The sequence below is a fragment of the Mesocricetus auratus genome, unplaced genomic scaffold (assembly GCF_017639785.1).
Source record: "Mesocricetus auratus isolate SY011 unplaced genomic scaffold, BCM_Maur_2.0 Super-Scaffold_100011, whole genome shotgun sequence".
Taxonomy (NCBI): domain Eukaryota; kingdom Metazoa; phylum Chordata; class Mammalia; order Rodentia; family Cricetidae; genus Mesocricetus; species Mesocricetus auratus.
Window position 1 is genome coordinate 3,339,032 of NW_024429195.1, and position 12,906 is coordinate 3,351,937.

At 41.4% G+C, this 12,906-nt stretch overlaps 1 protein-coding gene across 2 annotated transcripts in view; it reads right to left on the reverse strand.

Moving 5' to 3' along the window:
- Mme (membrane metalloendopeptidase) overlaps positions 1 to 12,906 on the reverse strand; it is an 83,943-nt gene that overhangs the window by 26,840 nt on the left and 44,197 nt on the right. For both annotated transcript variants that reach the window (XM_040754357.1, XM_005077929.4), the window contains exons 9-16: positions 11,570 to 11,704; positions 9,711 to 9,812; positions 8,134 to 8,270; positions 7,929 to 8,022; positions 6,535 to 6,663; positions 5,740 to 5,838; positions 4,664 to 4,744; positions 3,250 to 3,353 (exon numbers count right to left, since the gene is read on the reverse strand). In XM_040754357.1, the coding sequence (XP_040610291.1) occupies positions 3,250 to 3,353; positions 4,664 to 4,744; positions 5,740 to 5,838; positions 6,535 to 6,663; positions 7,929 to 8,022; positions 8,134 to 8,270; positions 9,711 to 9,812; positions 11,570 to 11,704 (881 nt within the window). The remainder of the gene's footprint in view (positions 1 to 3,249; positions 3,354 to 4,663; positions 4,745 to 5,739; positions 5,839 to 6,534; positions 6,664 to 7,928; positions 8,023 to 8,133; positions 8,271 to 9,710; positions 9,813 to 11,569; positions 11,705 to 12,906) is intronic.

Sequence of the window (12,906 nt, forward strand, 5' to 3'; positions counted from 1 at the left end):
CACCATATATGAAGGGTCCACGTTCTGTTAATTGGTGTCCGATTTTTTTTTACATAAATACATACGTGATTTCTTCTTTCTACACAGATTAGTTTCCTGAGCAACATCAAATTATGCTGAGGCTCTGACAGTTCTGTGTGGGTGAGCAAAAAAGGCTACCGGGGAGGTACGATGAATAAAGGGGCAAGACTTGGGTCAAGCCATGCAGAGGTGTCTGTTCAGACAAACAAGGGTGATGGTGTACACCATCAATCCCAGCACTTGGGAGGCAGAGGCAGGAAGATCTCAGTAAGCCTGAGGCCAGCCTGGTCCACGTAGCAAGCTCCGGGACTACATAGAGAATCCCCCAGGACTACATAGACAATCCCCCAGGACTACATAGACAATCCCCTAGGACTACATAGACAATCCCCCAGGACTACACAGAGGATCCCCCAGGACTACATAGAGAATCCCGGTCTCAAAGACAAAACAGACGAAGCAGGATGCTGCAAGTTAAGAAGTAAGGAGGGAAAGGTAGAGGGGTGGTTTGGAAGCACTGAATACCACGGGGGTTTTGGACCGAGGTGGGAGTTTGGGTGACTGTCAAGGAACCCTGGAAAGCTATGGGAACTCTGGAACTTTCAAAGGTGGAACGTAAGCAACAGGGAACCACAGGGAAAGTACCTGACCAGGCAGAACATGACTCGGAGCTGTATCATCAAGACCCTGGTGTGGGGATAGCCTTGTGAGGATGAAGTGAAAACAAGAGGTAATTGGCAATCAAGGTTTTTTAAAAAGAGAGAAACATGGAAGGGGGCAGAGCAGAGATGGTTAAACCGAGCTGCGTACACACATTCTTACAAAATGTCTAGTCAGCAGCAGGTGAACGCAGTCCTTTTCCTTTGGATAGAGCACTATAGATAAAATGGATAAGTCCAGAGTGATTAAGACGAGGCCCTGGCTTTTATCTGGGTGGGGGCAAGATCGAAGCTTTTAGAATACAGGCAGATATGCGGAACAAGATTAACTTTTGCCTAACCAGAAAATGTTGTACTTGTGCGGTTAATGATAAAACCACACAGAAATGCTTGCTAACCAGCTAGATATTCACTGTGGAGCTCTGTAGACCAATCTGGGCCAGATTCAAATACTCAGATGGAATAAGGGTGATAGACTATCAGGAAGCAAATGTCTGTGTGCCCACTGGGCACGTGGAGTGAGGTTATCTAGGAGTCACTAGTTAGATAACTGGATTCATCTAGATGAGTTAGTGTCTTGGAATTTTTAACGCATCAGCATTTCTCTAACGTACTCTGTAATATGAGCTCATAATAGTCCACAGTCTCTCTCCTATCCTTTCAGTATGCATGTGAACATATATTCCTCTTACAAGTCGTTGGGAATGAGGATCTGAGTAGGACCTGTGACTTCAGGCTACGAACAAGTGGAAGCTATAGATTTGTCTTTCTGAAGGTCAGGGAGGATTTGGACCCTGGGATGCATGAAAAAAGGAAAGAGACAACAGTGGTGAAATTTCTCCTATTAAACAGGTGCCACGTCAGTCAGAAGCTTTCATGGGGGAGAAATCCAAATGAAACAAAGGGAGCTTTTATTATAAGATACCTCATAGGATTCAGTCCTAATTGTTTAATGCAATTACAGCCAGAGTATTTCTGGTGATTTTATTCTTTTTTGTTTGTTTGTTTGTTTTTTTCTTTTTTTTTTCTTTTTGTTTTTCAAGACAGGGTTTCTCTGTACTGTTTTGGAGGCTGTCGGTCGAGCCTGGCCTCGAACTCACAGAGATCCGCCTGCCTCTGCCTCCCGAGTGCTGGGATTAAAGGCGTGCGCCACCACCGCCCGGCTTCTGGTGATTTTAAAACAGAAAAATAAATCTTGCAAAATTAAAGGCATCGCCTTGGGAAATATATATTTTTTACTAAATATGGAAAAAGATGATACAAAAGGAAACTAATTCAGAGGCCCATACATGGAGGGTGTTGCTTAGGAAGGATTCCAGCACTTGAGTGACGGGGGATCACTTGGGCAAATGCATCATGATCTAGGAACACTGAGCTGGGACATCAGTATTTTTTTTAATGTTGCCCATGTGATTCCAGGCATGTGGACCTTTGCATACAGTGTGGAGGACAAGAATGGGGAGATAGAGAGAGAGAAAGCTGGCACTGGGTGGCAGAGACCTTGGAGTTACATTGTAGCAGTGTCAGAGTTTTTGGGAAAGACTCAAACAGGACTACCTAAGCACATAGGCTGTGCACTAAGTTTCCTTAAAAATGCCTTTGGACTTTTGGCACATTTCTTTCCTGGGGTACAGGTTATTGAATCACACCACTTCTGCTGCACATAACCATCTCCCTTCTGCCATCATTTGCCGCTTATTTTCCTAGGACCTAATGACAAATGGACTTAGTCTTTTTTTTTTCTAGAATAGCAGTTGTAGAAAAAAAAAAAGGAATGAAGCACACTGTTAGTCAATACTCGAATCAAGGTGGATCATTTAGTTTTCAGTTGTTCAGTAATTCACTGCTTTTACTTGAAAGTGAGCTTGGCGCTAGGTGCTAATAAGAGCTTCAGTTCTACAGGGCTAAACATCTTGGAAGAGGGCCAGTCTAAGGAGCTCTGTGGGTTTGAGCACTCAGCACACATGCCGGTCAATCTTGGGGTATTACCTATACATGCCGGTCAGTCTCAGGATATTACCTATCCAGTTGAAAAACTCACGGTCAAAAGCAATAGTCCTTAAGAAGTATTGGCGAGACAAGTATGAAGAAGTTAGTAGAATCCAAAAGGCGATTGCCCAAAATGATCCCTGGCATCTCCTGTGTAAGTTTGCAGGGCTAAGGGAAGTGTCACATGGAGCAATCAGAGATGGGGGAGGGGCTTACAGGGTGCTTGGCCAATAGGCACTAGTAAGGGAAGGATAGTCTGGATGCTGAGCTAAGCCCAAGCGTGGGCTTAAAGAGCTAAGTTGCATTAAGCTAAAGTGTGTCTGAGAACCTTGTCCACGAAAACACCAGAGATGGCGGCAGGGTGAGAAGCCACTCAGTCAAGAGACGAAGGTAAATGTGAGGGAGCCATAGTGAAGAAAAGTTTTGGTTTGAAGTCCCTGGCCCTTGTTGTTAGTACCATCCTACTAGATGCTCTCATTGCTTCCCAAGGGAAGGAGGCATCGCCGCTATCAAGAAACCAGAGCCAGTAGTGAGAAGGCCCGGCCCCAGAAGGAACAATTAGAAAGAAAGATGTACGCACTCATCTTTGTCCACCTTCTCTCGCAGCTTCTTCAGTTGCTTGCTTTGGCTGAACTTCGAATTTTGAATTATGTTCTCAAAGTACTCATCTTCCTTGTAGTCCAACTGTATTAGGTTAAAAAAAATGGGGGTTGGAGGAATTTTGATGACAGCATCATCACAGTATTGCTAGGAAGCAAGCTAATACAGTTAAGAAGCGGCATTAAGAACTTACCAAAGGATGCCTTATACCCAATAAGTAGGCAGTCCTGTTCTAGCTGAATCATGATTTCAGTGTATTCTTTTTACAACCACTCATGAACCAAAGGTCAGGCCAGCCTCACAATACTGATATCAGTCTCCATACCACAACTGTGTATAATAACCACACCCTCTTTGTTTAGTGCCCGCTGTGCTTGGTACTGTTTCTCCCTATTGAGATAGATGTTATACTCATTTTATCTTTCTGATAATCTTGTAGCCTGACAGCTGAGATCAGCATTTTCAAGTTGAGGGGTGTGGAGAAGTGGAGAAGTTTCTGGTCATCTGCTAAGATTTAAAAGGTAAACAGAACTGGAATTTGGGGCCAAGACAATCCACTTTTGTAGGGAGGTGGGGAATGGGGGACAGGAGATGGTGGGGGGGAAGACAACTAAGTTTTTTCTGCAAATGGAAAAAAGGAGTGAGCATTTTGGTGTGTAAACCTACACATCCCATGAATGCTTGGTGGGTCAGCCATCACTGTCATCTCAGACTTGGGGTGTGTCACCTGTTGTGACCGGAAACACTGAGTATCTTAGCCAAGTCTGATCACAGGTACTGAGTGACTTTAACCAGGGTTGCCCCTCTAACAAGGAGAATTAAGAAAACAGTTATCAGTTATATTTGGTTTTTAGTATAGGAGGCAAACTGTGTGATGCCCACAGGGATAATGATTAGAATGTAGAAGCCTGTTTGACTTTTTATAGCTCATATAAGTGACTGTAAGGACCTGTAGGCAGCCTGTCACTCATTACCTAGATGTCTATTCCTGGTGCTCTAAAGCAGTGGTTCTCAACCTTCCTAAGGCTGTGACCCTTTAATACAGTTCCTCATGTTGCGGTAAACCCCCCACCATAATGTTTTCCATTGCTACTCTGTAACTGTAATTTTGTTACTGTTATGAATTGTAATGCAAATATTTTTGGAAACAGAGGTTTGCCAAAGGGGTCATGACCCACAAGTTGAGAAACACTACTCAAAAGGCTGCAAGGTTTTTCCCACTGCTACTGAAATATCTGGAAACCAAATACAGTGCAGTAGAATGACAAGAAAGTTTAAATTAAACATAACTGGGATATTAGAGTTATCTGTGCTTTTAGGCTGTTTTACAGTGCCTGAATTCCTGAGCTACAGGGACATTGCCACCAGCCCCACACATTGCTGCTGAGACTTACCTCAAGGTACTCATTATTCAGTTTGTTGTCGTTGGAAACGATGTCATCGGGGTAGCCAATCCTTTCTTTGATAGCGAGGGCCTGTGAAAATTACAGCATTGAAGGTGGAGATACAATCATCTCCATAACCACAACCTTCAAATACAAACATCACATGTCCACAAACAGCAATTAAACAGCTTGGTGTACCATTACCAAAGGAACACCTGACAACACTTCCTTGCAATGACTGGCTCTTTGCTTTTAGTTTAAAAAAAAAAAACAAAGTAAAAAAAGGCTTGAAATTTAGTGTCTAATGCCCTGTCCGTCCTTACAGGCTGCAGCTTTCCCGTGGAAACTGACAAAAGCCACTGCTCCACATATAATGTATTTTCATGAAAATTTTTCTCTCTCTCTCTCTCCAGACTTTTCACTTTTATTGAAGGAATAGCATTTAGTGCTCCCAGTCTTGCAGGAACATAATTATCTTTCCACTTCATTGATTCAGCTGAGAAAACAGATGAGCGTTCCATAGGCTTTGTGTTAATGCGCTCCTGAATATTGGTTCCTTCAGTCTCTATGTTACCCCTTGTACCCCAAAGTCAGGGCAGCTCTTCTCAAATTAAATGAATGGCATTAGCTGCATGAGTGGGATGTGGATGTCTTTGTTATCTACCTCGTATTTGCTCACTGTTAATTATTATCTTTACAGCATTGTTTAAATGTGTTTATGCTTATTATCCCATTGCTTACTTCTATTTACTGCTCCCCGGCCCCACTCCGAGACAGTCTCTGATTGTCCTGGAGTTCACTGAGTAGGCTAGCTGGTTAGTGAGCTAGGGATACACACCCTGCAGGGGAACTCCAGATGTGTGCCACCACATCTACTTTTGTTTGTTTTTTTTTTTAAACATGGGTTTTAGGGACTGAACCCAGGTTCTCACGCTTACAAGCTAAACAATTACCAACTGAGCTGTTTTCCCCGTCCTAGGTTGATAGCTTCTATTCAAATTCTGATGAATTTTTTTCCTAAATATTTTTGAAGTTCATCTTTCCCCATGAATACATTTCCTCTGACAGCCCTGACTGGTTCTTACCTTCTCCTCAGCTCTCTTTTTTGTTTCAGCGTCCATCCAGGTGAGGTCATCTAAAGTCTGAATAAAAACTTCCCGGATTTGTGCAATCAAATCTTCGACCTCAAAGCAGAGAGAATGTTAGTTTATCAACCGTCTAATATAGAAACACAGCCCCTGAGTTCATTCTTTGTAAAACAGAGCTACGTGCTGCAATGGGATGCAATGGTATGCTAACACATGTAAATTTACAGATGAATTGTGACCCCCCAAACAAATGGATGTCAATGAGCATATGGGACTGACTATTACATCAAAGCAATACCGCTGGTAGCAAAAAATTTCCCAATTAAATAGGTCTTACTATACACCCAAAGCTAAAATCACCATCAGAATGTCCTGGTTCTTGTGACCCTTTTAGAAGACTAGAATACTAGCTGTCCCTGTCACCAGTGGGCTAATTAATGCAAGAAGTAGCATTTCAGTACATTGTTTTACTATGCCATTGAGCTCCAGTGTCTTCATTTCAGTAGCAATTAGAAAGTACAAACTGCAGTTTACTTTGTTGGTATTTAAGGAAATTATCAACTGGGCAATAAAGACCTCATATGTCTAATACATGACTGTGAACACTAAAGTCACTGCTTCTGGGAAACAGATAAGCACGTTCAGTTCAACAGGAAGGCAGAGACATAACCAGATATGGATGGATACCACAGCTTAGTTGCCTAATTAATAGAAATTGAGCAAAGATGTGAACAATTGTAACTGCCAGGATGCTACTTAGATAGACGCCCATGTGCCGGGCTACAACGTTACCACGTGCTTGCTCTCTCCAGCAAACGCTGCCTCCACGTAAAGCCTTCCCACAGCGTTCTCCATGTTCCCGTTGACATAGTTGGCACACCGTCTCCATGTCGCTGTTTCTGACGTAGTGCCGTAAAGGGCCTATGCAGGAGAAGAAAAAACGGCGTCTGACCAGGAGTCAGGGATGAGCCGCAAGAGCGCGCAGTCTGCGAGACTCGTCTTTTATATCTGCCTCGAATTCCCGCAGTGTTCTCTTCACAGAGCAGCTGTCCCCAAACTACGATAAAGTGCAATCTGACTGTGTTGTTTACTTAAAAAAATATTGGGCTTGTGCAAACAAAGGTATCTTTCCAGAGGCAGGTCCCAGTAGAACTTTTAGCTGTTACAAGTTAACAGTCTCCCGGAGAGCGTTGGGAGAGAACATGCAACATTGTACCCACCATACAAACATAAGCAAGAAGAAATGTTCAATAAAGGAGCAGAAAGGAAATCTTACACACAAGAGAACACATTTCTCCTTTTAATGTTTCAACTGAAGTTCAGGCACTTCAGGAAAATTATGGAAATAAATTTGAGTATCAATAAGGGGATTGTCAGTAACATTTTTGCAGCATTTATTATTTATTTATTTATTCATTTATTAAGACAAAGGCTCATGTAGCCCAGACTAGCCTCAAAATGGACCATGAATGATGCTGGCCTTCTGATCCCCTCCAACTCTCACAGCTGGGTGGGATTGCCAGTGTGAGCTACCATTGCTTGACATTTTGTGTGTTTATTGGCTTTTTAGGGATGATGCAATTGAGGCACATCTCAGCCCTGTATTAAACTTGCTGATGTATTTCCAGTGGAGAAAACGGAATGTCGGAGCAGCTATTCTTTTGCCAGGATGACACCAGTATGTTAGAGGTTTTCCTTCCTCAGTCCCTACTGTCCATTCTCTTAATACCAGGACTGAATGATTGTGTGGATAATGTACGTGCAAGCCTAAGAAAAAGCTTTGAGGTTGTAGCTTCAGGTTGGGGTACTCCCTCAGGAATGTAATGACAAAGAAGTCTGTCTTTATGTATGCCCAGTGTGCTATGAGCTCCTGAAAATCAAATCAACTGAGAATGGTCCCTCTGAGATGGATTTTAATACACTGGCAACACAAACAAATCAAGGCAGTATTCTTTTGTACAACTACAGGTAACTTGTTACAGGGCTATGAGCTCAGGATACCATAGCAGACCAGCATAGGATGGCCAAGCCCAGAACCTCTTCCTACACATGTGCAAAACAACCAAATCTGGACATTTTTGATATTGGAAATGACCAGCACATTCTAGCAGTGTGCATGGCAAGAATTTATAACCATGTATCTCTTTTTGCTTTAAGTCTTAAGAAAAGAGAGATTTTGTCTTCACCTTGCGGAAAGCATTTCTGGACTCCTTGTAGTTTCGGCTGAGACTGCTTACAAGATCCATTATGAACCTCCAGGACATTAAATTTTGAAGATCTCTGTATAAAAAAAAACCCACCACCCAGCAACAGAAAAGATGAGGCTGCAAAGCTTCTAAAGACTGACATGAAATGTAAACTTTGAGGATGTGGGCACTCTGACATACTTACCTGGCAGAATATTTGGCAAGAATAGGCTTAAGTTTGGTTAAATATTCTGGAGCATAAACAACCACTTCTTCCTCATTTTGAATATTAATATTCACAGTTGACATGATTTCATTTGTGAAATTTGACCAACTGAATGGCTGGGGAAAAAGCAGGCACAAAGCATTCAGTAATTATGGCTCTCTCTTCTTGGTTCCAAGAATTACGGTTAGAAGGTCACATGCTGAAGGGTATCAGCTGCATCATAAAATGCTTAATATAATAGCCAGTTTGTGTTTGAGATTTTTTTTGGTCAATTGTTTCCATCAGCTTTTGAATAAGTATTAGTTCTCCAATGTGATTATTTAGATAGCAGAATTAAACCAACCATTTAAGAGCAAAAACAAATCCGTTATGCACACCGAGCACAGAATTAGAAATTAGGCTCATTGTCATCTTTTCTCTAGGAAATACTTTTTCAAAAAGAGGAAAAAAGAATGCACTTTTAAAAGCAAAGCGTCTTTAGCTTATGAGAATGCAAGTACACACAGACTGTCTTTCAATAGTGGGTATTAATAAACAGTTCATTCGAACACAGCGGTGCACCTGGGCCCAGTCCCAGCTGTGAGCAGAGCATGGCCACAGCAGAGGTGCTCTGGAGTCAGACAAGACAGCATGTCTTGTGCTATTCATCTTACTTCTACAGACAGGCGTGCAGGTTTTAAACTTCAGTAGCTAAGCTCTAAAGACCAAGTCTTGTCTATTGTTCCCCTGGCGTGGGAACTGAGTGCCTAAGATCTCAGTATCTTAGATCCTTGCACAGGTACACAGAGGCCCCTTACTGTGCAGAAAGTGCTATGCTAAAGTACTTGCTTTCCTTCGGCACTTTGGACCAGTCTTCCAGAACAGGTTTGTTTAATACATTGTATCAAGAAGCATATGCAAGATGACCAACTCGCTGAGACAGTAACCAGAATCAGTTTTACAGACTTAGTACAGAGTGAATGCTGACTGTGGGAGTTCTGACATATTTCTATAAAATGTGGCTTCATGTCCCCGTCATGGGGCCCAGTTACTACACAAGAAAATGGCACGAAGGATGGCATTGGAGACCAGCTAACTGAAAACGAGCCAGCCCTGTTTTATTAGTGGCCACTGAGACAGGTTTCCTTACTTTTTGTTCTGAATACCTTCACAGATGTCTTGGGATGAGAGCACAGGAAGTTCTATGAGTAAATTATGCTATGCTAAGACCTAAAGAGAAATTCTGTGTCTTCTTGCTTGACGGCACACATAGCGCTACAGTGTAATGAACTCTCAAAAAGATCCCTACCTTTCTCCAAAGCCTGTTCTGCTTAGTGTCTAAAATCCTGCACACTTCCCTTAAAAGGAATTTTTCCCTTTGAACCTCATTCTACATACAAACAGAAAAGGCAGTTTCAAAGTCCCCCTGCCACAGGGCTTCTCATGAAATCAAATAGTGACTGTCATTGAAATTCATTTTGAAGTTAATTTATACTTCACTAAATTAAAATGTAATGTTATGATCTTAAGAAATGGTTCAGGAAAGGGCACAAAGAACTTGAAAACTTCCTGCTTACCTTCCCGTTGATCTCTAGAGAAAAGTTATTTTGGAGCTCTGTCATTGTCATTTTGTTATAGAGCAGCATTGGGTCATTTCTGTCTTCGGGTTTAGTTGTAGCCTGTGGGTTTAACACTAGGTTGTTATTTTAGAAAAACACACATAGCTTGGAAAATAAAACATAGGCTAGCTATAAGATAATTTGATTTTGGATAAAAAAATCATCATTTTATGTATATTCAGTGATAATTAACAGTGTTTACCCACGACATCAAGTTTAAAAGTCTTCAAAAATCATTTTACATTTTGGTAACTGCCCAAACCACCTCAGTAATATTTGTGGTCAATTCAGTTAGGTCTTTAGATATCTCATATTATAACTTTTTCTTTTGTTGTAGTCATCTATAACAATTTATCTCTCAAACACTGGCTTCCATCCTCACTGTAGAATTCAGCATTCCAGTTAAAATTAAGCCGTGGGGAAGGGAAATGCCAACTTTTTTTTTCTTTCTTTTCTTTTTTTTACAACAATTTATGTCAGTCAGCACATTCTGAGTCCATGGCAGACAGGATGCAAGTTGGTCAAGAACGGCCATCCTTCATACTTTCAAGACTAGCCTTCCTTCTCACTAATTAGTGACCTGCATTTAATGGCATCCAAGTTAGTTTTGTCTATTGAGTCTAAAGATAAGGTTATGACAGCAACTCCCAGGTTAGTGCTTGGGATTAACAGTGGGGAGACACAGAAAGGAAGGTGTAAAATGAACACCGTGCGACAGTGTCCCCCGTTGGGTAACCTGTGTCCTCATTGATGAGGGCAATCATCTTGAGCATCTCCTTCATACGAGGCAACCTGCACACTGCTGAGTACACGTGAGTGACACAAAGATGACTATGATACTGCGCCAACCTCAGAGCCTAAGGCAGCGGAAGCCCAACACAGTGGCAAGTATATCAGAGACATGCTATAGAGCTGAGGCTACCCACGGGGAACACTGCATGGGAACAGAGGAGTGATAAAATCCCAGGGCAAGAAACTTCTCTAGCAGCTCAGGTTTCCTCGGAGAACCACGAGCAATCCAGCAAACTGTCCTCCACCAAGGTGTTCCTTGAAGCAGTGTGGCTCTGGTTGGAATGGAGGGGGCGGGGGTCATGTGACCCTAACAAGACTAAAATCACTCTCTGTTATCTTCAGTCTTCAAGATTCTGATGAGGCCGGATGGCCTTGGTGAGCAGATGGGGTCCTGAGAAGAGGGCTTTGCTTGCAGTGTTAAGGGACAGAGGTCAGGTTTAATCACTAGGCTGTACACTGCCTCGGGCCAGAGTTCACTTGCTCATGCCTGCATGGCCCGTCGGAAGACTCAAGAGAACAGAGTGTTAGCTAGCCCAGTCTCCAAGGGCTTGCTTGGAAGTAGGGGGAAGTGCTGTGTTGCCAAGGTTATTCCTGAGCTCAGCAATCCCAGAGGCTGGAATCAATGGCATCACTTACCCTCTAACCAAGTTCTTAGCAGAATGACAGAGATGACCTCTGCATTTCAAAATAACATAAAGTAGAATTGTTTAGAAAAACTGTCATGGTTTTGCACGTAACTTCCTGGGTCATGAGGTCATTTCACAGTCTGAGAGTAGGATTCTGATGCAACTACTTATTATATAGGTAGGTGGTGAGGTGCAGATTGTTTGCCATTTGTCAAATTTAGTGTACGTTTTGTATTTCAGGAGATACTATAGTTTCAAGGGTTCTCCTGAAGTCAATGATCCATTACAGGCCTATGCATTTTTATCACTGACTTAAAGAGCCACAGTTTTATCTGGAGGGAATGAAACAAAAAAAGTGGTTGACATTATTCAGTATCCCAGAAAAATAATGTGTTTTACATTGGCAATTTCTTTTTCCAACTCCATAATTTTATTCATTTCCAAAGAGAGCTGGTTTTCATCAATCGGCAATTTTTCTTCCTGACGAATCAGTCTGGCCACAGAAATCATAAAATCCACATATGCTGTGCAAGCCTGCAAGAAATAAGTCATAAGTTGTCAGGGAGTCTTCTGATATTCATCATGGTACATAAAGGTTTTTAAAGTATTAATTTTTGGTAGCAGAAAAAGCACAATAAAATGGAAGTATTTTCTAAGTTCTAAAAGAAATGACTTGTACAGATTCCTTTAATTAGAGCTGAGGCATAGCAATAAAATACCATTTTGAATGGCTTAATTTATGGCTATTTGTTTATGGAGATTATGTTATTTTCAAGATATTTATTTTGTCTTTATAAAAATACAGTTGCAAAGCATTTGTTAAGTAATTGAGAAATTACTTCTTTACTAAACCTTTTCCCTCAGGTTGAATTTGCACACACACACACACACACACACACACACACACACACACACACACATATATATATGAAAGTATTTTCAACTATTCATGAAGAGGCAGCTGGCAGCTACTCATTCATGTAGTATGATCAGGACATTTTCCTATTTTGGACCAAGCTAATTTTTTGAGACTACTCTCAGTACTTCCTCCAACAAACAGCCAAAGTTTTTAATTTGACCCATAATCCTTGCCGTTACTGTGAAGTTTTATTATAAGATACCATAGATTTAGATGCCATCTCTTTTTGCCATAAACTCAGTTCTTCACATGTTGTCTTCAGATACATTTTAATGTATAATCAGAAGCTGTAAACTATTTATACTGTCAACTTTTTTGTAAATTATACAAATGCCTCATTTAAAGTTTGGTGACATTAAAACCAGGATAATTCAATCCCACTTTTGCTAAGTTTCATCACTCTGCTGCTTATTAGATATTATTACACATCAGCAATTAAAATGAAGTGTGCCATTTCAATTTTACCCCAATTCAAGCCTCTGGCAGGTGCTTTACTGTCACCAGTGGAAATCTGATGCACAAACTCAGGGATAAGTGGAGTGTTTTGATGCTTGTAAGACTTGGTATCCAGGTAAATCCAAATGAAGGTTGTATGTGTGCTAAAAGGGGGGTACAACTTCCAGTTTCAGGACAGTCCCGTATCCCTACTAACGATTTGCAAGCACAAAGAGCACCCTTATATTCAATTTGAACATAAAGGTACATGTGCATTTACAGGTATTCATCACCAAACGTAAAACAAATAGTAAAGTAAAAATGTTCTATTAAATGAGAGCTATATACAAAATGTGTAATCACTACGAATCTCAAAAAACTC